Raw genomic sequence first — 24,307 nt, forward strand, 5'->3', positions numbered from 1 at the left:
ATCACAGTGTAGGTGTTACCAGGAAAAAAATATTTCAGCAATATTTTATTTTACTGTTCTTTGCTAATGACAAAATACCATGTTACTAGGCCTGGTCCACTGTTAGATACGCAGATTATACAGAAGTGCAATCCTTGTAGAACTGACTGCTTGTATCTCTGTGTCTCTGGGTATTTTTCACACATAGGTGCATAGCACTCAGTTCATGGAGTTTGCAGAGGTGGAAAACCATGATGACTTTCACACTCGTGAAGATGGATATATTCACACACAGGACCAGAGAGGGGCTTACATCATATATGACGTGGCTTTAGAGGACCTGAAGGAGCTTGAGAACCAGCTGCTGCTTGTGGCCAGTCAGTACATTGAGAAAGATAAAAGTAAGATATCACAAGTGTTTTGGACCTGTAGCTAATTTGGTTTGCTGTTTTTAAGGTAGACTGATCCTATGACTTCTCGAATATCTACAGGACCAAGTTCTGACTGGATGTTTGGGACCTTTCTTTATCTCCCTTGTTAGTTAAGTGATGAATGTTGTATAAAGATCTAACTGAGACATGGAACTGCATGTCACATGTTGTTGATGTCAAAGTTGTGCACTTATTCAGGGTAATAGACATCAAAGTCATCCTGGAGGGGAAAATAACACAGAAGGGACATTTACTGATGTATTTAAGTAATATAACAAGCAAGCACATCTTCAAGGCATAGAGAAAGTCAGCAAAGAAAAATGTTAATTGTTTCTGAATGTCTTTTAATTAATGTATTGGATTGCTTTTCTGCAAAACTACATTTACCTCCAACCACTTTTGAACTTTTCTCGGTTCGTAAAATGAAGCTGTAAAATAATTGATGTTTGCAGACTTCTTTTTTTCCTGTTGCTTTTTTGTAGTCAGAATGCAGATGAGGTAGACTGGATTACAGATTTCTAAAATGAGTGGCCATATTTCTAGAATAGAGAGGGGGAAGAAGCTAGAAAACTGGGGGGAGGCAGGGGGGAAGGGCCATTAGAAAACAGTAAATAAATGGCACGTACATGTATGATATTCAGAGAATTGCAGAAAATATTACTGAGTCACTGGAATAACTTTCTATATGGATATGGATAATGTTTTTGGAGTTTTAGCGTGATTCCCCAAAACTGAATGTGTGGGCATACAATGCAGGCCATAGCCAAAGAATAAGATGACCAAAACCCTTATTCGTACAAACGTGTGAATGCCTAACTGCCTGCTAGGACCTTCTTTGGAGTCCCTGAAGGTCCTCACTGTGGGCCTTCTTCTTGAGCATTTTTTTGTATGAGAGAGTTGGGACTGTTTGTCCTGGAGAAGGTTCAGGAAGGATCTCATCAAGTTTATAAAAAAATGATAAGGAATGAAGGAGAGAGAGCAAGACTCTTCTCAGCGGCGCCCGGTGACAGAACAAGAGGCAATGGGCACAAATTAAAACATATGAAATTCCATCTGAACACAAGAAAATGCTTTTTTAATGTGAAGGTGGTCAAACACTACTATAGTTGCCAAGATAGGTTGTGAAATCTGTGGTGATATTCAAAACCCATCTGGACGCTGTCCCAGGTAACCTGCTCTACCTGACCTTGCTTGGGGCAGGGTGTGGGCTAGATGATCCCAAGAGATCCTTTCCAACCTCAACTATTCTGTGATTCTGTCATTACAGGAGACAGACTACTGAACGAGGTAGGGTACTCTGGTAGTCTGATATAGCAGTTCCTATGTTTTTAGGTCACTTTGTTATCCTCTAGTAATGTACAGCCTGTCCTAGCTTCTTAGGAAGCTAGGACCTCTTGTCATGGTCTCTTTCCTTCTTGTTATGGTCTTTTTCTGTGGGTGAACAGAGAAAGTACATGCTGAAGAAGCAGGGAACTCAACTGCCATGGACACTAATGCTTGTAATGCTGACTTCAGTAACCATGCACTTCAAATGACTCTCTTGCAACTTTTGAAAGATAAGACTCTTAAAAGTCTAGAACTGAAGAGTAGCTGGTGAAACCTCTTCTATTCACCCCAAGACTAAATTTTAATTCTGTAAAACTCTAAACATTACAGATTCGCTCCGCTTGATTTATCATTTTTTTGGTCAAAATTAGGTATGATTTAGATTGTATAAGAAACAAGAAACCAAAATCATTTTTCCTTCGGGATTTCTAATGGGGTGCTAATGCAGAAATATTTGTAGTGATCTTTTTACTTCCTTCACAGTAATCTTTAAATTACGAAGACTGACTTTTCTAATAGCAAACCATCTGAAAAGAAAACTCTCCTCTGGGTCTGCACTCTGCACAAGCATTGTGGCTCAACCCTATCAGGCACCTTGGCCCAACACATCCTCTCACTCACTGCCCCCAGGGGAGAGAATTGGAGAGGTAAAAGTGCCAGACCTCATGGGTTGAGACCAAGACAGCTTGCTAGGCAAAGCAAAAGCCACACACAAGCGCAGCAGAACAAGGAATCCATTTGCTGCTTCCCATCGGCAGGCAGGGGTTCAGCCACCTCCAGGAGAGCAGGGCTCACCCTGCGGCACGGCTCCTTGGGAAGACAAACGCCATCACCCCAACGTCCCCCCTGCCTCCTCCTTTCCCCCAGCTGCTGTCGCTGAGCACGGCACCACAGGGTGTGGGACATCCCTGTGGGCAGCCTGGGCCAGCTGTCCTGGCCGTGTCCCCTCCCAGCTCCTGGGGCACCCCCAGCCTCCTCGCTGGCCGGGCAGCACCAGGAGCTTGAGGGGCCTTGGCTCTGTGTGAGTACTGCTCTGCAGCAACTGAAACATCCCTCTGGTATCACCACTATTTTCATCACAAATCCAAAGCACAGCATCATACGAGCCTCTACAAAGAAAATTAACTCTGTCCCAGCCCAAACCATGGCACCTGGTGTATCTCTTTGTAAAATTTCTTTGATCAGTCTGTGCTGGTTTTCTTTGATTTGAGAGTGAAGGGGAGGAGAAGATTATCCCAACATGATTTGATGCTGTGAAGAATTATGTATCTCTTTTCTTTCCTCCAATAGTTTTATTGGGCTTTCTCTGGCTTTGTTTCTTGATGTGGGTCTCTTTGAACTGCAGCCCTTGCCTTTACTTTGTTAAAAGATGATAGATGAGATGTGTTAAACCAAATGCCTGGTCCACTTGTTATTTGCCTCACAGAATACTCTGGAACCCTCCAAAGCCTATGGGACTTGAAATCTTTTCCTGGCCTTGGGTTCCCTGGCAAGCAAAAACCACAATCCCGGACTATAAATAAAAATAATTACCACAAGCCCTGGGACTTTAGGCATATGGAAACCCCTCTGATACTGGCATCTGCTTGTTTTCTACTTATGTTTTTTCTTAGGCAATGTAACTTGTGGGAAGTATGGTGGCAGCAAAATCCTTGGCTGGGCACATGCCTCTGTGGATCGATTCGCTGTGTTGCTTGACCTTTGGACCTGTGAAACTTCTCTCTTGGAAAAAAAATGCCAGGTACAGAAGCTTTGCTTGGTTTGAAAATAGTGACTTGCAATCAGTCCACTTCAGGTTGTTTAAGGTTCCCTTTCAGCAGCATTTCTCATTGCAAATGCACATGGGTGCTAGAGCTGGTGACCACGGGTGGTGATACAGGTTCCAGATGCATCAGGATCTTGCTGTTAGCTGGGCTGAGCCCAGGAGGTTGGAGCTACTGGGTGCTCTAAGTTGTGTCCAAAGGACTCCATTTAGTGGCTTTGCAACACTGGGGCAGAACTGCTCTTGTTAGGCAGCTGCTGTGCTGGGGGCTGGGAGCACTTCTGCAAGGCCCTAGTGATACCACCCATCAGTGTAAGGGGTGATTGGAAAGGACAAGGCCATCTCCAGAGCAAAACTGGAGAATATTCTGGGAGAACCAGGTCAAGCTCTGTGGAACCTGGGCCACCAGGGAGTCTGAGATGCCATTTTTTTCTGTGGTCCTGGCTGTCCCTGCTGCCTGGGGCTGCTGCAGAGAATTTTTTGTCTGTCATTAGAACTGTAATCATCGTACCTTTGTGAAGCCTAGGTAGAAGAGACTCAGTCTGCAGTTGGCTAGGGTCATCGTTTGGGTTGCCCTTTGTCAGAGGGAACCAGAGAGGTATTTTGCTTGTTACACCATAAAAATAATCCTTTTATCAGTACAAACTGTATATATTATTGTGTATATTACACATTTGTTTCTTTTTTGTTAGTTAATCTACTTGAGCACAAAATGACATTTATTACGGTATAACAATTTTTTTTTTTAAAAAACAGTAGATATGCATATTAAGTGGTTTGTAGCTTTGCCATTCACTAGGGGTGCTGCATATTCTGCTTGCTTTCCCCTTCCACTCTCCAAATCTAGTCACACGTTTATATTTTGCCATGGGACATGAATGCATGTAGTGTTTCTGCCCAAAGACTTCAGTCTTGAGATGAAGATTTGACAAGTTCAGAGTGACAGCCCCAGAGAAGCTTGGAAATATATTTCTATGTATGGGACTCACCAGACCCCAGGACAATAGAGTGAGCGTCAGGAAGTGTGAAAGAGCAGATAGCCCACTTCAGAAGCAGGGAGAAATGGCACTACTTAAGGTCACCTTCACACACTTGAAATGTTTTATTCTCAGCCCTGGAGTAGTGCAGGGCAGTTCTCAAAATAGGAATGCCAGGGGGCGTTAGGGAATCTCCTGTGTACCATTGAAGTAGCTTTAAATAGAAAAGCTTTTAAACTAAAATAGTTGTATGTAGTTTAGGAACTCTTCTAAGGTCCCCTTCCATTTTCATAGAGGGGCTTCATGTGACAACTATATAAAATACTATCTAATTGCCTACTTCACTAAGTTTCTGCTCTTGTCCCAATAGACCTCACTTTCCATTGCTGTATGAAGTTACCTCAACAAATCTACCTTTTATTTTTATCACAGGCCTTCTGTATAAAGAAATTTGCTTTCTTTTTCTGAAAAAAAAAGAAAAAACTCCCAGTAGAGAAGAATAAAACTCCTACACCAACAATGCACTAATACTCTTTCAACAACATCAGAGCATATTCTGAAACTACTCTTACAATCCAACTCTCTAGGCAGGATTAGATGTACAGATGTGCTGTTCCTGGAGGTCTTTTGCTTTTAGCTCAAACGAAATAGAAATGCATCTCCCTAGCTTTGTTCCCAGCTGGGACAGAATTCTTTCTGAGAGAAAACAATAGCCTTTTGTTCAGCAGCTGAGACAGCTTGCCTTAGCCAATATAAAACTTGTCTGTGGCCTATTGCTCAAGCACTGTATTAGCTTCGTGCAGAGCAGTTCAGGTCTAAACCAGAGAACTTGACTGTTTCCATTGAAATCTCCATTCTTAGCTACTGGGTTACCTCTGAGATGTTTTGCATCTTCCTCTTCCACAGTCTTCTGGTCTCAGCATGGAAAGTAGCATGGGTGAGTTTCTACTTCTGTGTCAATGCAAAACAGCCTACTGTAGCTCTTTTTATATTGATATAACCAATTTGTCCAGAAGCAACAGCACCACCAGTTCATATTTTTAATCTCATAATTGCCACTGGCCAAAAAGTTGGCACATTTCTTTTTCTGTCCTAGGCTGTTGGAATTTGCAATTATTATTATTTTATTTAAATTAAACTTTACATCTGTTCTTGGTAGAGGAACCTGAAGAGGGCATGTGTCTTTGTACATCTTTAATCACATCTATAATTAATTTGGAGTTTCTCCAAAAAATGACAAGTAACTGTGACAGTCATTGCCATGTGAGATAACTGAGAGTCTTACATGAATCTGCTGGTTTCAGGTCAGGGGAAAATGGAGTTCTTCAAAGACATGAAACCAGTATGTGTGCTGGACAAAAAAAAAAAAAAAAAAGAAATGAAAAGAGAGTGGATTAGATCTGGAAAGAAGTAGGTGTTTTTTGAGTAGTAAGTACGTTGTCTTGCTACTTTTCAAGGGGAAAAATGTGTATAATAAAAATCTTCATGCTACAGTATGCTTCAGCATGTTAAGTGCGCAAGGTGTGGAAGAAATTTCTCCTGTGGGCAGGTGATTCTATTCTCTGTTCCTGATCCTTCTGATGAAGCACCCAGTAATATCCTGTGCCAAAAACAAGATGCCATGGCAGGTCACTGTTGGTTTGATACAGGTGGCAACCTCCATATGCAGAAATCTCTTGCCAAAAAAGAATGAATATTTGGGTGAATAAACAATTCTAAATGTGCTTCTGAATATCTCTTCAGCTTTTAGATGTTTACTTTGAAGCTTACCAACATGCTTTGGACCCAGAGGAAAGATTTGCTTTGGCCCAAGCAATAATTGACATCATGCATAAACATCCGCGGTTTGATCTCAAGCTTGAATATTTTGTGAACACCTACAAAGATGAATGCATCTGTTTACAATTTCATCACCAGCTGCTGAGGGACATAGTAAACCAACAAGTAGGTTGAATTTACAGCATATCCATCCTGGGCAAGCAGGAGATGAAATCCAGAATGGGAAGCTTTGATTGTAGTTTGCATTGGTTTACAGTGTTAAGTTAGGTTGGTAATAGTTTAACAGTGAAGTCTATGGATGCTTTGTAAATGGAAGGCCTAAAACTCAAAAGTAAAATGCTATTATTTCATCAATATCAGAAAGAGTGTTGGAAAGATTGCAGAGCTTCATAAAGCACATTAAAGCCATATCTGATATTAGTTGTGACAGTTAGAAATAGGAGTTGAGAGGTGTGGAAGCTTAAAAAAAAAATATATATATATCCATAGTTATTCTGTAATGCAGTGGATAAGGATGTAGTCCTGTTTAAAGTCTCTTCTCTCACCCTAGTAAGGCCATATAAACAAAGTTTGTACTTTAAAGTGTAAAAAGCAGTATATTTCAGATAGCTGTGAATTCCCACACTAATAATTAAAGCGCAACATTTTAAAGCCTCAGATTTTTATTCTGGTTTAAAATCTGCCTCAGCCTTCCTCTGTATCTTGGTACAACGTATTTCTTTTCTCTGAATGTTGATTTCATAGGCTGCAAGTTCAGAAGTTTAATTAGCTATCCTTTTTAACACAACTTTTAGTCTACAGCTGGAAGTTTTGATATTGGTACAAGAAGCTACTGTTATGCCTTTGTTGCCATGAATACTAACATATTGTTAGCAGTAAAAATGGAGCATTGCCAGCATCATTGGAGCTCAAATGTTCTGAAGGAATATAAAAGATTTCAAAATAATTTTAGCAGAAATAATTCAGCTGGAGTGGGTACATATATAAATGACTCAAAATTATATATAGTAATGATATAATCTCTCTATATACAACACATTTATTATATAATAATAATTTAAACAGATCGTGCTTAAATAATGTGTTGTTTTTATCCTGATTTCTATCTATGTTTTTGTATTTTCTTGGCTAATGTCACTTATGTTTGTTGCTGATTTTCAGATAGATGTTCAGAGGGACTATGTCCACAAGATTTGGCAGAAAGGTCAGAAAGGTGGCATCAGTGAATTTGGACTTCCTTATAATGTGATTGCTAAGCAACTTATCTCTCTTAACACTAGCCAGTGAGTAACTTTACAATTTTATTTTTCTGTAGAGTAACTCTGTTCTAGTTTCTGTGACTGATGGTAAAAATCTGGGATCCAGCACCTGAAAAGCAAGACTATTTGAAAAAATGGCAGTCTTAAGATAAATCAGGCAGTAGAGAAATGTCTCATGTTATTTAGTCTCATGCTATTTAGTATACCTTCGGATGTGCCAGAAAAGCATTCAAAGGAGAAGAGTGATTTGTCCCACACCACCTTTGCTCTGCTCTAACTTGACAGTGAATTTGATTAATTCATCTTGATATTAATATTCCTATGGGGACAGAATATTAAACAGTAACCATGAAAGTGGGTACTTTACATTAGCGTAGCTTTAGACTCACTGCATTGGTACTTAGATGTGGCTTTTCAGCTTTCACTGCCCTTTGGCCACAGTCTGTTATCCTTTGTAGCCCAACCATCTGGTTGAATAGGTATGTACTGTATCTTCACACCTGAAAGCTACGTATTACTTACAGCATAAATCTGCACCATGTTTCCCACCTTGCAGCTGCACAACATTGTGGGTTATGTGAAGAACTTCCTTAGCATCTAATACATACCTAGAAGCCAAGAGTCCCTTGCCTCTGGCCCCTTCTGGTTTAATTCCTTTGTGTGAAACCTCTTGCCCTTACTCTTCCCACTGCACACATTTTGATTTTGTGTTGGTTATTTGAGAGCTTATTTTCAAGTGCAGACACTTCTAATGGGTGGGCATAATGGGCATGAAAATGTGGTTAATAAAGCAGGTCTGCTAACAAAAGATAATTTTAAACATTTTGTTTTCATTAGCAATCAAGACTTATTTAGATGTATTCCAATGTAATTATGTTTATTAAGGCTTCAGTTCTATTTTCAGATTTGATGATTAATTTCTTATGTACATCTAAAGCCATTGCAATTTATTCTTGCAAATTAAGCAATTTCAAGGTTTCCTTGTGTATGCAACTTATAAGAGCCTTACTTGAGAGCTATTTATTCTTTGTTTTTGTTGTTTTTAAGTCCTACTTTGAAGAATATTTATTTGCTGGAGTTTCACCCTTCTCTCGGTCTGGTGTCCTTGATCCCCAAAGTTCTTGAGTATATCTACCAGGAATTCTACAGCATGTGTAGACCCAAAACAGCCAGTAAAGCGATTAATTTAGAAAAACAGCTACTTCAGCTAGTACTTGATGAGTGGCAGACTATGGAAAAACCACAATCTTTCTACAGCTCTCAGATTCAAGAAGATGTAAGTTCCACTTTTGCCTGTGTTAGTAATGACTGTTTACAGCCAAATGTCCAGGACTGTGATCTTGCTTAGTTCAATTATGCTTGTTGGTTAAGTTATGTTTGTTGTTTAGTTTTAGTAATAATAATAATTTATAATTTATAATAATAATTGTTAATATCAGTTCAATTACTTTCCCAAGCTTGGTGAAGATCCATTCCATCCACCTTAAAAATAAGATTTTTTTTTTCTGTAAATGAACACATAAATGTTGAATTCTTGATCTCACACCAATACAAAATGGGAACAACCAGCTGAGGGACAAGCAGAACACTACCGTTTAAACCAATATGAGATCACAGTAAGTCTCCATTTTGCATGTGTTTGTCTACAGTCCTTCAACAACAATAACAAAAAAGACTGGACATTAAAGCAAATATTGTTATAGTTGAAGCTGGTTATTACTATAACATGCACAATTTCCTGGTGTAGGACTCTGAATTTGGTTGGTTATAATTTTGATAAATACTAATTATTTTGAATGAAATTATTGATGCTAGATGTCTCTATTGGGTTGATTTTAAAAAAATATTATTTTTTAGCCAGTTTAATTGATGCTTGAGAGCCAGAAATGGAAAATAAATGGTTTTATCTCTTTTCTCTACATGTTCATAGTACAGCTATGCTTTGAAGCATTGTTAAAGTTTGGAAAGGCTCAATAGGTAGTGATATGCTATGTTTTCATTGCTGCCAAGATTGGCCATCATAAACTAAAGGAAGACATACAATTGCACCATGTTTGGTAGGGAGGAAATATGTTCCTGTGTTCCCTGGTTTTTCTATAACATGAGGCAAATCAGGATTTTCCACTGTCACTGCAATAACATCTCTGGACTAAGCCACCCATGTTTGATTTGGGTCTGAGCACTGAAAGTGGGCATGAGGAGCTGTTAGCTTTTACTGTCATCCATGTTGCCTGCAGTGGAGGCAGTGGTGGGTAAGAAAACACAGAAACCATTGCAAGGTAAAAGGGCACAGCCACCTCAGATACTCTCCTCCCTGCCCTAGAGTGAATCCCCAAAATTACTTAGCCAGCATCCTTCTGATGCCAATAAAATCCACTGGCAATGTTCCACTCTTCCTGCACACTGCAGATGACAAATGATTCTTTGCTTTTTTAATTTTAAACAAGTCAGTGGCAGAGATCTGTACATGGATCTTGGAGTTGCCACCCTGCTGTTGCCAAGGGGAAAAGGCAAATTTCTTTCCCATTCCTTTTCCTCCAAGAGAAGCTAAAAATGAGACAAATGCATGCAAGAAGGCAATGTTTAGAAGACACTAAGGCTGTTAAAGTCATGCATTTAAATTTTAGGAAATTTGCCTTTGCCAGTGCAGATTTAATTTGGTTTCCTTTTGCATAGATATGATGATGCAGTCTTTACATGATCACTTTCTTTTATGCTTATGTGTTTTATGCTTTGTTATGCTTATGCTTTGTTATGCTTTGTTATGCTTATGTGTTTTATGCTTTCTTTTCTCTTATGTGTGCCATAATCAACATTTCTCACCTTCCTGGACTGCTCCATTTGTGACCCTAGACCTCATTCTTCCATGTTTTTCCAACCCTTCACTAATGAAGGTTTTCCAAGATCCAATTTTTATTCCCCATATGACTTCCTAAACATCCTTCAGCTTTGTAATAAACAAATTACCCAGGGGTGAGGTACAGATGCTGCCAGCCTGGGAACAGATACTTTTCTTACAAAGAAATATAGGAGAGGCCATATAAAAAGAAAAGCGAATTCTGGAACTACACAATCAAATGATCCCTAGGAAGCTGGGAGATGTTTCTCTTACCTCAAGCCAGGATCAGCTATACTTATGTTATTTCCATGAGATAAAGAAATGTCCTGTTCACAGGCATGCCATATGATAGACGTGGTCTATTCTAGTGCCTCACCAGCATCACCATTGGCAAGTTCTCCTTAAAGTCTAGCACAGATTTGCCTTGCTGTGATCTAAGCTTATTTGCTCTTCTCTTGTCCTCTTTGGAAATAGGGATCATGCTATTCTCTTTGTAGCAATTCTGCGGGGGATCACATGAAGATAGGCTGTTGTGTCACACCCATCCATAGTCATAGAATTACAAAAGCACATTGTAAAATGCTGGGAAAGAGGGACAAAATAAAGTTGCACTACTTCTGACCCTTAACTTTGGGGTGTTGTCTTTTCTATTTTTTTTTTCAATGTAGCTGTGAAGGTTTTAGCAAACAGCAGGTGTTGAAATCTAGACTTGGTTACTAATAACAGCGTGCTTGGGTTCAGACTTCCTCATGTTCTGTGATTCACTCATCACAAGCAGCAAAGCGTGAAGCCATTCAGTTATAATAGTGGCCGCATCTGCCTGTGTGACATGAGCAGAGTGGCACAGTTGTACAAGCTGTGACAGATAGAGACGGAGAAAATTTTTTCCTACACACAGAGCCAGGAGCTGTTCCTGCTAACAATGCCACAGCACAACAGCTAATGGGCCATTAGCTTCTGTCCGACTCCATGTTACCTAGCTGCAGCTTTTTAGCATTTTCCTTTCCTGGGATGTCTGCTCTTTTGGGGGCTTCTACCATCCCAATAGAAGAGGGTTCTAGCTCTGCTGAGTTAGCTGACCTTATGAGTTTACTGTCCCTGTTTTGGAAATATCATACCTACAGTGGCACATGTGTTGGGATCTGCACATCCTTTATAGGAGGAATAGCCTAGTAATGTGAATCAAGTTACAGAGCCCCTTCTCTAGAAGGATATATACATCTGAAAGCCTTCAGAATTCTGATAATAACAATAGTAATAATAAAAGGCAAATATCTTGTGTTCCAGGAAGTGGACTTAATAAAGTCCTTTGTGTAAACTCAGGATTATAGATTCAGTGTCTCTACCTTGGAAGCAAGTGGAAAAAACTCCAGTATATTTCTAGAGGTCTTCAAAGGTCAGGGTGGACCTAGTCATGACCTTTCATGTGTTGCAAGTCAGAAGCAACTTCAGTCATGAAGAAAAACAAAAAGGAGATCAGTTCCCTAAAGTATTTAAAAAACTTTGTCATCCGTAGATAAATGATGGCTGTTTTTCCTTTCCTTGCAGTTGTTTGCAGAGGTGCTGATAGAGGACCCCATGCTGGTGCAAGAGATAGCTTTATCACTATTAGAGATGGGAGCAGACGAAGAAAGAATGGAAGGCAGAGGAAGGCAGTTCTTGATGCTGGATTCCTTCTCCACGCTCCTGGAGCTTGTCACGCTCCGCCATCGCTTGGTAGAGGTGGCAACAGAGAGTGCACAGTTAGCCAGGTTAGTGGATTAGTAGTGCCTGTTTAGCTATGATGACCTAAGAGAGATGTGGTTTGTAGGAAACAGTAACTTTTAAATTGGCCAGCTACTATAGCTGGAAAAAATCAGAGAGAGAGGGGGCACTTCCATTTGTGTTGTGGGAGATACATTTATTTGTCATGTGGAAATGTGGTGTGGGGATTACAGAGGTTTGCTATATCCAAAAGTTGAGAAACAGATCAGAGGCCGTTTTTGAGGCTGCTCATCAAAGCTTAACAGAACAGGCCCTTTGCCCAGTGAAAATGGAAATCCTGTGATCCTACTGAAATTTTGTCAAAAGGAGAAGAAGGAGGCATTCACTGATCAAATGAATGTGAAGATGCAGATGATAATTTTAACTGCCTTCTTATGAAAAAATATTGCAATATAACAAAAGGCATACAAGAAGCACAAGCTTTTTTCACTACCAGAAAGAGAAAAGCATAAAAATTGTCCTGGATGTACTGATCCTTGTGAACACAGTAAAATAATCTACACAAAGGAAGTCAGTGTCCTGCATTTAGGAAATTATCACAAGCTGGAGATGACGACAATTCGTACAGGAAGACAAAGATAAGGACTGAGCTAATGGGGAGACCACAAAGGATAGTATTGACCTAGTGACTTGGGGAGGCATGTTGTTGCTAAAGTTCAACTTGCTCAACTCCATATTACCTGATGTTTTTATTAATGAGCTCAGTAGAAAGCATAAGAGTGTGTTATTAAAATTAGGGCATTGTAGTGCTGGAAGATAAAAATGATATGGAAAATAAATGGAATATCTTACGGGAAGAACTTGTGGTTCTAAGGACTGGGGTAGTAGGAATGAGATAAACATTAATAACACAAAGCTTAAGGTTATGTGTAATATTAGGAAAGAAAGCTCTCATGAGCTTTGAGCTTATTATTTGGAAGCAGCGGAGGAGGAGGAAGAACTGTATGTCTGGCCATTGGATGACTGTAAACTACCAACATTTTGCAACCATGGCAGGGGAGGAAGTTATGGTATCTTACTGTGAATCAGGCAATGAGTTTTGTTTCCCATAGAGATAGGGAGAATTGACGCTTTGTACGTGATTCTGGTGAGGTCTTACCTGGATTATTAAGTATAGCTTGGAGATTTGTGTTCAGGAAAGATAAATTCAGATTCAAAGGGGAGCAGAGATGATCTAATAGGATGATGAGGGGAAATACAGAATGCATTTTACAGAAGCAAATGAAAGATCTTGGCTTGTTTGTCCTAGCAAAAATGAAGGCTGAGAGAAGATATGAGTGTTCCCTACAAATACATCAGGAAGATAAGCACTGGGAATGGAGAGCAGTTATTTAAGCTAATGGCCAGTTTTGGCAGCAGAACAAATGGATCTAATCACTGTGAATAAATTTAAGCTGGAAATTAAATGGAGATTTCTAAGAATCGGACAACAAAGTTCTGTAACAAAAAGAGTGGAGGGTAGAAAACTAACACAGTTTTAAAATGTGGCTTGATTCTTTCATGAAAAGGATTTGGGGGACGTGATTGCTTGCAATAGCAAAGTTGTGTGTATTAGATAGATGACACTCCAGTTATATTTTCTCCTTGTCTCAACTCTTTTTCAAGCTTTCTTCTGGAAAATTTATGCTCTGTATCAAAAAGTCAGAAGCGTTTGTTTTCAGCAGCAGAAAACCTAGACATATCTTTAAGATATGTGAACCAAGACCATGCAAACTTAGTTTGATGGAAAACCTAATTTTCTGTCACAGCTCTTCTCCATTAAAGTAAAACATTCTTGAACATCTGTAATTTGCAATCTGGAACTTTCTTAGGCAAACTAACAAACAAGTTCATTTACTTCAACCCAAGTGAGTCCATGAAGCAAGAAGATGTCTTTTCTTGGTAATTTGTGTTTCTTGTTTGAATTATCAGATTTCTAATAAAATGCAGGTTTTAATTAAACTTATTCCTCTGGTTGAGTTATCTTTGTGTTCCAATACTCATGCATGCATACACATTTTTTCTGGTAATTAATATGGGGTAAGTTTACACTGCAACTTTTCATTTAGTTGAAAAATCAGTATCAATTCACCGTTTTTAATGAAACTGGTAGGAACTTAGTATTTTGAAAGCCCTATCTTCATGTCATATTTCATTGATATTTGTCAAATGATGTAAAAGTTATCCAGAAGAGACAGATGAGCTGATCGGGTGGTTACTGGCCTTTGTTTTGGGATCAAGTCTAAGAGGACATACTCACCGGAGATGACATACCTAGGAATCCCTGAAAAGCAGCAGTAAATTGTCATTTTTTTCTGGTAAAGGATGAGAATTCAGTGACAAAAAGTAAGACTTCATGATGCGTATGTAAGGCCATTAAAGCATAACATTATCTTCATTTAATAGATGGTTAAGGCAGTCTGAACGCCAGTATAAACATGCGTACTTTATTCAGGGTGACATTTTGAGAGGCTATTTCTACATCCTCACCTGATATGACGAAGTTCACTATTCATTATAGTATGAATTGTTAGACACTCAGATTCAGACTGAAAGATCAGAAAGGCTAGTAAGTTTTTTTTTTTTTCCTGCTATGTAGAGTAACATGAAATAAGTGCTCCTACATTTATGGATTCATCTACCTCATTACCATATCTTCTTTCAGACTTTTCGGTGATCTTGCAAGAATTAATCCTATTACTTGTCTGTCTGTCCGTGCCTGGAGTGGAAGCTCATAAATACACATTTACATTGTATGAACTGTTCCTGATAGCCCTTCTCGCTTTGTTCTTCAGTGTTCCTCAGCTCCTCAATCCAGATGGTAGTTCCTTCTACCATCATCTGATGAAAAAGGACATGCTTTGGTAGAATAGTAAAACTAGATGGTGCAGATTTAGTCTGAATTTTGCTTCTCTCTGGTTTTGTTTGACACATTCACCTTTCGGACACCTTTTCTTTTGCTTTACCTTTTTTTTTTTTTTTCCTTTGCGCAGTACCACTAAGCTTATCTGTGTGTTGATGTCTGTGCTATATAGGCTATTCATGTGTTTGTACTGGTTAACTATGAGAGCAGCATTTGTAGTCATTACACAGGACTCTGTTTTAAGACCTTAGAGTTGATTTTGGCTGTGCTCCATGTGATTGAGTGATGTGCATGGTGTCTTTCATAAATTATTTTGTCTCCTTCCCTTTTCTTTCCCTAACTTTGCAGGCAGGGGAATTCTACCTGATTTTAAAGAACTGAGAACCATGACTTCTAGGTCCCATTTATGTCTTTATAACATTCTCACAACATAGCTTCTCAGTGACTTGATTTATTGATCGATAAAACACCTGTCTGATGTGTTAGGAGGAAGGGATAATTTTATTCCTTTGCAGTCTGTACTAAATAGCACATTTCTCTTTATGCCGTCTTCTTGTATTACATGAAAAGAATGATCACAGATCAGATCAGTGTTTCTTTGGTCTTGTATCTGAAGGAATATAGTGATGGATCCTTAGGGAGGGAGTATAAACAGTGTCCAACTTCTGGTGCTTTAGAGATTTCCTGAGCTAGTGGTTACATCTACACCATGTGTTTACACCTGCTGATGCACTGCCCTGATCACTTGTTATACTGGGGAGGTTGTGTTGGGGTTTTGTCATATTGGGGGCTTTTAGAATAAAAGTTTCTTAAGTTATGAAGTCCGTGTTTTCATAGTAATAATGTGTCTGAGCTGTGCTTGGCTATTGAAACCTCCTCTCTTACAGTAAGTTTTCCTCCCAGTTTCTTGTCTAAAATTATATTCTTTACCTCTCTGCCAAATATAGTCCCTTATAAATAGGACCATTAGCATATTTCTCTTGATTTTTCCTTGTGACACTGTAGACTCTCAGCTTACTGCTTATAAGTCTTGTCTATATCAATTGAATGGTAAATACCAAGCAAACATCAGCTATCTGGTTACAGTATTTGTTTGCTTCATGTCTACCATACTATTTCAGATTACAAGAAATATTTGAAGTTGAATGCAGATGTTTTGTTGAAGTGAACCTGCTGGATGTAAATTTCTAGGTGTGCATTACTTACAGCAGAGAGAAAGTTAATTTTTCAAATACATCCACATGTTTTTGTTTCTAGGTTATATAAGGCTTTTGCAGTGGAAACAGGTTTTGGGGAGTTCCATTTGTATCTGAGGCCAGCGCACTTTGAATCTGCAGTTCACAAGGAGAAAGCAGACCATCTCCCGCCAATATTCATTACCTCTCTCTTGGAAGATGACAGCTGTGTTGACAGGTAGACTGAACTTTTTTTTGTGTTTCAGAGGACATAATCTCTTTAGGTTGGATGTGCCCAAGTCTTCAAACTGCTTAGGCTCAAATATAGGCCACAAAAACTTCAGAGCACAAATTATATAAAATTATCCACGTGGAAAATGTGAAATGGTACATGATTAGTTTCCTTTTTCTATAAAGCCTGAGATCAAATAATTCTAATTTAAAGACATTGAACAGTGAAAGTGAGGAGAAGCAGAATTTGTGTGGAAAAGTGACAGTTTTGGAACTAAAATGCATTCTTTTTTAAAGCGAGAGATGCCCTACAAGGCTATCCTGAAAATGGCTGCCCCAAATCCTGAAGGTAGCAAACCAGAACCCCAAGAACTGTGATGAGTAAACTCGTAATTCTGAGCATGGAGAAAGCTTATTCTTCTATAGAGTTATACTGCACTTTATGAAGTGACAACTTTGATCTTTGTTTTGCACTCAGTGACTACAAATAGACCCAATCTCTGCACAAGGATAATACAATCTATCATCATCCCTCTTCCCCTGGGAAAAGTGACTGGAACAAGTAGATTTTGCGTTTGCTTTGATTTACTTTTTAAAGAATTGGTACATATACACACACTGGTGTATGTGTGTGTTTGTGTGTATTTTAGACCAAGCTTTAGGAGGAAGAAAGGAAACAACTTGTGAATTTTCTTACCACGTTTAGGAAGGGCATTCCTGTCATTCCCTATTGCTAACAAGGCAATAGGGCTCTCTTCCTACCTGTGGGTATACCACTTGCAGTCATGTGCTGTTCCTTGTATCCCATTCACTTGTGTATGCTCTTGCCATCTGCAAAAATCAGGCTGTTCCAAAAAAAGTTTAGCAGTTGCAAGCAACTTGGAATGAAATTTCAGCTGCAAGTTGAACCATGACCAGTGATGAACATCAAAGTAAAGGAGACAGGAGAGCAGTGCAAAAAAAAAAAAAAAAAAAAAGGTAGGCCAATGATTCTACTATATATTGCTGGCCAATACAAGGCCAGCAAGACATCATCAAACTGAACAAGCAGATTTTTCAGTGGTTTAGACCAAGCTTATCCAGGAAGAGCTAGTGAATCATTGTAAATTTAAGCACAAAACTTCATAAGTGATATTATTTTTCTTAGGAAACTATTTCTGAAACCTAAAGCAACATTCTAAGATCTCTAATTTAGGAACTAAATTGTCCTTTCATCCTCAGTTTGGCTTCTATCTGTGTCATAATTTATGTTTATAGGTAATTTTATTTCTATTGCAGATATATCCCATCTAGCTTACCATTAAGCATTCAAGAAATCGACAGTCATATTGGAAAGTTTAGTTTTCGTACAAGAGATGCTGTTATGCAGGTGAATGATTTAATTTGCAGAATAAGTGAAGAATATGTATTATTATTTATTTGCAGGGGTGTATAAGGGCCTCAACCATATGTTTGCTAGACAATACAGACTTTTCTACACTTTGAGTGATAGTATAATTTAGTGTACTGTTTTGTAATTAACTTCATAAGGTTGCACTGAAAATGTGGTTGTTCAGATTGTGGCCTAATTCAGACATCCTTACTGGGATGAAACTCGTTAAGTCAGCAAGATTTTGTCTGAGGAACTTTATTAAATAGAGCAGGATGCATACATGTGGCTGTGTGCACGCATAGTAATAACACTAGAGAGAGTTCTGTAAAGGAAGAAAATTGTTTTGGTCTTCAATTGGTCTTCAGTGCCATTTTGCATTCTAAGTCCTTTCCTCTATTGTATGAGTGTATAAAAGCAGTATTGCACAGTGCCAAGCCGTGGAGGTTTCTTCTTTAAAGCTGTTCTCAAAGCCTCCTTCTTGCCATCAACTCACTCATGACCTGTACTCTACAGCAGGGTGGCATGTAGTTAAAAATTCATCAAGGAAAAACAAATGTATTTTATTTGGTATCTACTCAGTTCCCAGCCTGTTTGCACTTTGCTGCATGCTCTGGTAACATCATGCTCTGCAGAGTAGAGCTGAGAATAAAGCCCACTAAATACAAATGAACTAAATGTTTTCTTGATCTCTACATTTACTCATGTTTCGATGATAACATCTACAAATGTAGCAGAATGCTCCCTTGCCCTTTCTTTCACTAAATTAAGATGCTGAAGCAGTATAAGACAAAGAGTGATATCTGTAACGCAAACCACCTTCAAAACTGCCAAGGCAATGCCTAGTAAATGGCTAATGCATAAAATGCCTAATGCTTCATTGTTTTCACTCTCCTTAGCTCTTGTGTCCATCTGGAATAAAGAACATGCAACTTATCCTTGCCTGCCAGGTCATTCAGAAAAATGCTCTTTTGGCAGCTGTTCAGCAAGCCTCATTTTGTTACCTGGTCCAGCCTGCCCATACCCTGGACATAAAGGTTAGCATCACCTTCCTCCTCACATTGCACTAGTAATGGGTTTTGTCAGACTTAGCCCAAAGAGGGCATCTGTTAATTCTGCTTGTAATCGATTGGATGTTGGTCTTGTGCAACGCTTGGAACAGCATCACTGATGACTGCAGGAACTGCAGGGATTGTGTATTAGCATATGACATAAAAATAAATAGTGTCACATCAGTGATTTATTTAAAGTTTATTAGTTGGGTGAGTGATGAGGCATAGCTAAAAATATACCTCAAGGTAGGGCTGAAAGAGATTGGAGATGAATTGGATTCAAAAGGCACTGATGAAATCTTTTAGCCTGTAGTATGCAGGAAGGCTAGCAATCACAACCTGACCTTGAAATATGTACTCTTCTGGGATGGCGATACCATCAGCTCCTGCCGCTTTAATTTCTTCTGTCTTCTGAAAACAGAAATATGGTCAACACTCTTTCCTATGGGAAATATTCATGCCAGTGGGAGCTGAGCAGGTCAAGCAAAATGGCTAGGGATTGAACTCTCGGTGCCTTTTCCATGGGGAAGGAGGGATCCCCAATTTAGCTGCATGCTGAATTTGCAACATTATACCCTTGAGATCTCTGTTCTTTTGTCAAATGTATTTAAAATCAGGCAGATCGTTCAAAAGTTGTTAGAGATGGTTTGAACCAGATAAGAGAAAAAGGCTAAAATATTTCTTAAGTGACATCAGTTTCTTACTAAGTTTAAAAAGGACAAATACACTTCATCATGGCTCCCAGTTGTCTCATTTTAGGTTATTCAGAGCAGTGTGGGGAGGGGAGGGAAAGATATCCTCTGCTGCTGTGACTTGCAAGCTCCTGAGCATGAATTGCCATTCCTAGAGCAAAACATAGTATATAGTTTCTATATACTTCCTTTCCTTACATGTAAGGGAGCTGCTAGGGCCAACACTCACCCCAAAGATTGTAAACTTCATCAGAACAAACCTCTTTCACAGCTGCATGGCTTGTATCCTGCCCTAACATAAAGCAGGACAGTGATTTGGCACCACTGTGCAGCTGAAGTCCATCAGCCCAAGCAAACTGATGTCCTGATGGCTGGCCAGAAATCTGCTCAGCATGGTGCTGGCAGAACTACCTGTGTGCTGCTGACCAGGAACCCTTCACACCATGGACTGATCTAATGGAAAATTGGGCAGCACCCAGGCCACGTTCCTGGGACAGCAGGCTGTGTGAGCTCTGGCTCCCAGGGCTCACTGGACCAGCAAGTACCAGAGAGGCCATGGTTTCATTTGTCCCTGGTTTCCTTTCCCTTTCTATGACAAGTCTGAGACTTCCTGGCTAATTTCTAGCCAAATCCTGTGGCACTGAAATCCTCTGCGGAAATGAACAGTTCCAACCTTGGTTTCTTTCCCAAATCATTCTTCTGTACTGCCATACAAACTGCTGGCGTTGTGTGTCTCTGCTGATAACTATGAGGAGTCTTACTATGGCAACAGCTCATCATCCCCCGAGGTGAAAAGGATTGATCTTCCAAGCATTTGGAGCATTTTTCCTGTCTAAATGGTGAATGACTTATTTTCTGTAGGATGCAATTTTTGTTTTCAGATGTCTCCTCTCCTCTGTAAATCACTTAACAGCTGCCTCATCCATTCTGGATCAGTCTTTGCTGATTTACAGTCAATGGCTATTAGCTAGGCAATCAAACTCACACAGAACAATTAATATGACCAACAGAGGCAATGATAAGGAGCTCATGCATCTGTTATGCCAGATTAACAAGTAAGACTGGAAAAAAATCTTATATACCCTCCTTGAATAGGAAAGAGAGATCGCTGGATATATTATCAAGATATCACAGGCTGTCTGCAGTGAGGGACCCCCGAGTGCTGTGGGTGGTATGTGTCCTTTGGCCATGCTCAGAAAGAGGTCAAGGTCCCTGGCATATCCTAGGGTCCACGTGAAACACCTCCCTCACCTAGATGGTTGAGAGCCAAGACCTGCAGGCTGTGCCATGAAAGGCACAGACTTAACCAGCCCAGTGGGCCTTCCATAAGCCTTCACTCAGACCAGCCTGTTCAATACTGGTTTCATAGTCTAAAGACGTTCAGAACAGCAAATTTCCATATATTTATAACTTCCATGTCAAACATATGGAGGCTTTTCCATGCTGACATTTTTATAGGCAGAGATATTTCTCAAGAATGATGTCCTCTTGTCAGAAATGACACTGCTCATGTTTGTCCATTCACTTCTAAGGCAGTTACAGACCGCATTTTTATAATACAAGTTGTATATTCCCTGTGCTCAGCCAAAGCAGGAAGAATTATCCTCTGGGTGAAAGGTCCATTTTCTACTACAACAGAGCAGAGGTGTTCTTGGGCAGACCCATATGAAGGCTGGCACTAAACCATGTCAGGCTTGTACTTAGAAGAAGGAAATCAGTAAACTCTCAAAACATGGCTTTTTTTTTTTTTTTTTTCCCATTTTGGTCTCTCCCTTTCCCAATCTATTCAAAAGACAATTGTTCTCCTTGACTTGCAAGGGAATTGGTGTCCTTCCTAGCTCACCTGCAACTAATAGGGAAAACGAAAGAAAGCTGGACCACAAAGTGCCTGTGCCACTTTTGAAATAAGACTTTAAGAACTTAGAAAACTACCGCTCATTCCTTCTTGAAAATTAGGATTATTTTTTTTTTGCATAAATATGCAGAATTTTCTGAGTTTCCATCATATGAGGATTCACTGGGGCTGTTCATAGGGAGGCAAAATCATTTTCCAAACAAGTGGTCTGGATATGCAATTATTTGTACATAGTTGAAAAAGTGAATATTTGGGAATATTTGTATTTTATTTGTAGCTGATTGAATGTCGAGAATGTCTGATTTATGAATTGGGTGCTGCCTCTGACTCCACTGCTTCTACAGTTTCATTATGCCTTTGCTCAGTGAGAAATGATTTTTTTCTGTGACTTTCAGTGATCCCAGTGAATTATTATATCATAAAGTTAGGGTAAGTGAGAGCACACAGAATTGCAAATCTGCATTGATTTAGTAGGAAGAGCTGCCATTCTTTATGAGAGCAAGCACAGAATTGATATTCGTGACATTTTAGGGAGGAAATGTAAGTCTAACAAGTCAGAGGAGTTCAGCAAGTGGAAGAAATTCAGTGTCTGGAAGCCAAGCAGAGGATCAGCTGCTGCCAGCAACCACACCGGACACATCATTTTCTGGGCGTTCTTCAGGTTTACACCGTGCCTTTAACAGGTATTTGGTAGGGGTTGGTCTGATGTACATGTGAATCCTGAGCACACGCTGCTTTACATTCTCCCAGACCTCTGTAGTGACAAAACATATGATGTGCTCCCAATTGCAAGGCCATGGTCACAGACTCCCCGCTTCTTGGTGTGACTCCGTCGGAGCATTGTGGTCCTTTAGCCATACCCCATCAATGGAATTCAAGCTTCACATCAAATCGTGTGGAGATAACCTGTTATTTAAAGGAGGAAAATCCAGATATCTCATAGGGTTTTCTGAACATCAGTGTCCTTGCACTTGACAACTTCACAAAATTGTGAGAAATAGTAAGTGGGACAGAATACAGCCATTCAATACAATGCCACTTCTGCAGAGCAGAGGTTTGCCTCTGCACTCATATGCCGACATACTCATTCCTTGGCCAGATTTCGTGGCTTTTCCATGAGGTAGTGTGTACTAGTAAGGTATTGACAAGACACAGTTTATATAATTTTTAATGTTATTCAGTGCTGATCATCTGGAAGTTGAGCACTGAAAACTGTGTTGATTGAATGTTTGGTTTGAAGGTACAAATAAAAGGGTATTCAACATTTTCATCTTAGCCCAGGCAGCCTCACATTTCCTGATGCTACCATACCAGTATAAGGAGATGCATTATTTTTAGTTAGCTGCTATTTCTTTTACCATTTATCTTACTTGCAATGAAATTAAAAATAAGCAGAATGGGAGACTGTCCTCTGGGCTCATCTCGTCACTGGTAGCTGATCCACAAAATTGTGTGCATTTATATTTGTTATATACAAGGAACCAGCAAAATGGATATAGTTGGAGAAGTTGTGTCTAATCTAGAGAAATTATTTGAGGAGTTCAGATGACAGTTATCAACTGACCTTTTGAGAGGGGATTCCTCTCAACTTGCATGCTTTTTTTTTCCCTTGTCAGGCCTCCTGAAGCTTTTGTTTCCATTCAACTGGAGAAACTGGGGCCCCGAGATATGATGCTGAACACTTTCATCCAAAAGAAAGAAATGCTGGGCAGCAGAATGCAAAACCCTGTAAGTACATCAGGAGGCTTAGCCTCTTTGAGAAGGATTGCTGATTTTTGGCACATAGGCAAAGCGGTAGTGTAGAGTTCACATTACACTTTGTGGTTGCTTTAGTGAGAAAGGTATTCTGTTAGGACACCCTTCTGATACGCAGAGCACCCTGTTGCCATGACCTCCCCCATCGTGCACTGCCTGTGTGGTCTTGGAAATGATGCTGAGACTCCGTGGACTTCAATTTCTTCATCTGTGAAGGGACTTCAGAGGTCAGCAACTTTCTTGCAGGTGGTCAACTACTCATGGGCTGCCCACGCACCCACAAGAGCAATGCCCGATGGCAGGTGTGGGAGACCTGGAGGAGGTGAGGAAGGTTGGATGTGCTTAGGGTGTGCAGGTCAGACTCAGGGCTGCAGATGGTGGCCCAGCTCCATAGCAGCAGTAGCGGGTGACTTGAGGGTCCTTGGTGAGTGGCTTTGAGGATGTGCTATATGGAACTGAAGGGGAGAGTCCAAAAGTGAAAAGCTCAGTTTGGTTGTAGAGGAGGAAATGGCAGATTTCTTATGTTTAAGAAACGCCTCATTTTCACCTCAGGGATAGGCAGTCCCCCACTTAGGGAACGTTGAAGGTACCCAAAGGAACCTTCTTCCACTGTACTGTTCCCTCCCCCAAGCTCTCCCATGGGCATGGCTACAGGGCTCATGACAGAGGCACATGGAAAGGAACAGCAATCTGCAGACACATGGCTCGCTGAAGGTGTGAACACTTATGGGCATTGCTCCCAGATGATTTTCAAAATAGGTAAGAAGGTAAATTCTGACTATAGTAAGGAGGTAAATTCTGGCTATAATTATACTATTGGATGCAGAACTGTTCCGGGCTTTTATGTATGAAGCACCCAACAGTAGTTCTAGCTAACAGCAGGCACTACATGAGGAAGGCTCCTTTCATAAATATTTCTAGCATTTTTTTCCCCCCTTGGTTTTGTTTGTTTTAGAGTCATAGAAAATTGTAAAAGTACCATGATAGGCATCCTATTTGCCTTTTGCAAATTTCCTCTTTATCCAGTGTCAAGATAAAGGTGAAAACATGGATCCTGAATTAAACCGTTTGTGATTCCATATCTGTTGCTGGAAACATAGCAGGTTAGGTGTGGTCTTTAAGAACTTACCAGGTAGTAACAACCAAAATCCCTCTATACAAACTCTTAATGGTTATTTTGTTTTTGAAAATCGTCAACATAAGTTATTTAGTTTAATGTA

General features: G+C 39.8%; 1 protein-coding gene across 1 annotated transcript in view; it reads left to right on the forward strand.

Annotated features, from left to right (window-relative positions):
* The window catches only part of LOC126913250 (uncharacterized), a 46,102-nt gene that overhangs the window by 19,192 nt on the left and 2,603 nt on the right, over positions 1–24,307 (forward strand). The window contains exons 12-20 of the mRNA XM_050709817.1: positions 188–380; positions 3,350–3,477; positions 6,219–6,419; positions 7,416–7,537; positions 8,561–8,789; positions 11,901–12,103; positions 16,216–16,371; positions 17,643–17,733; positions 18,633–18,770. Coding sequence (XP_050565774.1) covers positions 188–380; positions 3,350–3,477; positions 6,219–6,419; positions 7,416–7,537; positions 8,561–8,789; positions 11,901–12,103; positions 16,216–16,371; positions 17,643–17,733; positions 18,633–18,770 — 1,461 coding nt within the window. The remainder of the gene's footprint in view (positions 1–187; positions 381–3,349; positions 3,478–6,218; positions 6,420–7,415; positions 7,538–8,560; positions 8,790–11,900; positions 12,104–16,215; positions 16,372–17,642; positions 17,734–18,632; positions 18,771–24,307) is intronic.

The sequence above is a fragment of the Cygnus atratus genome, chromosome 3 (assembly GCF_013377495.2).
Source record: "Cygnus atratus isolate AKBS03 ecotype Queensland, Australia chromosome 3, CAtr_DNAZoo_HiC_assembly, whole genome shotgun sequence".
Lineage (NCBI taxonomy): Eukaryota > Metazoa > Chordata > Aves > Anseriformes > Anatidae > Cygnus > Cygnus atratus.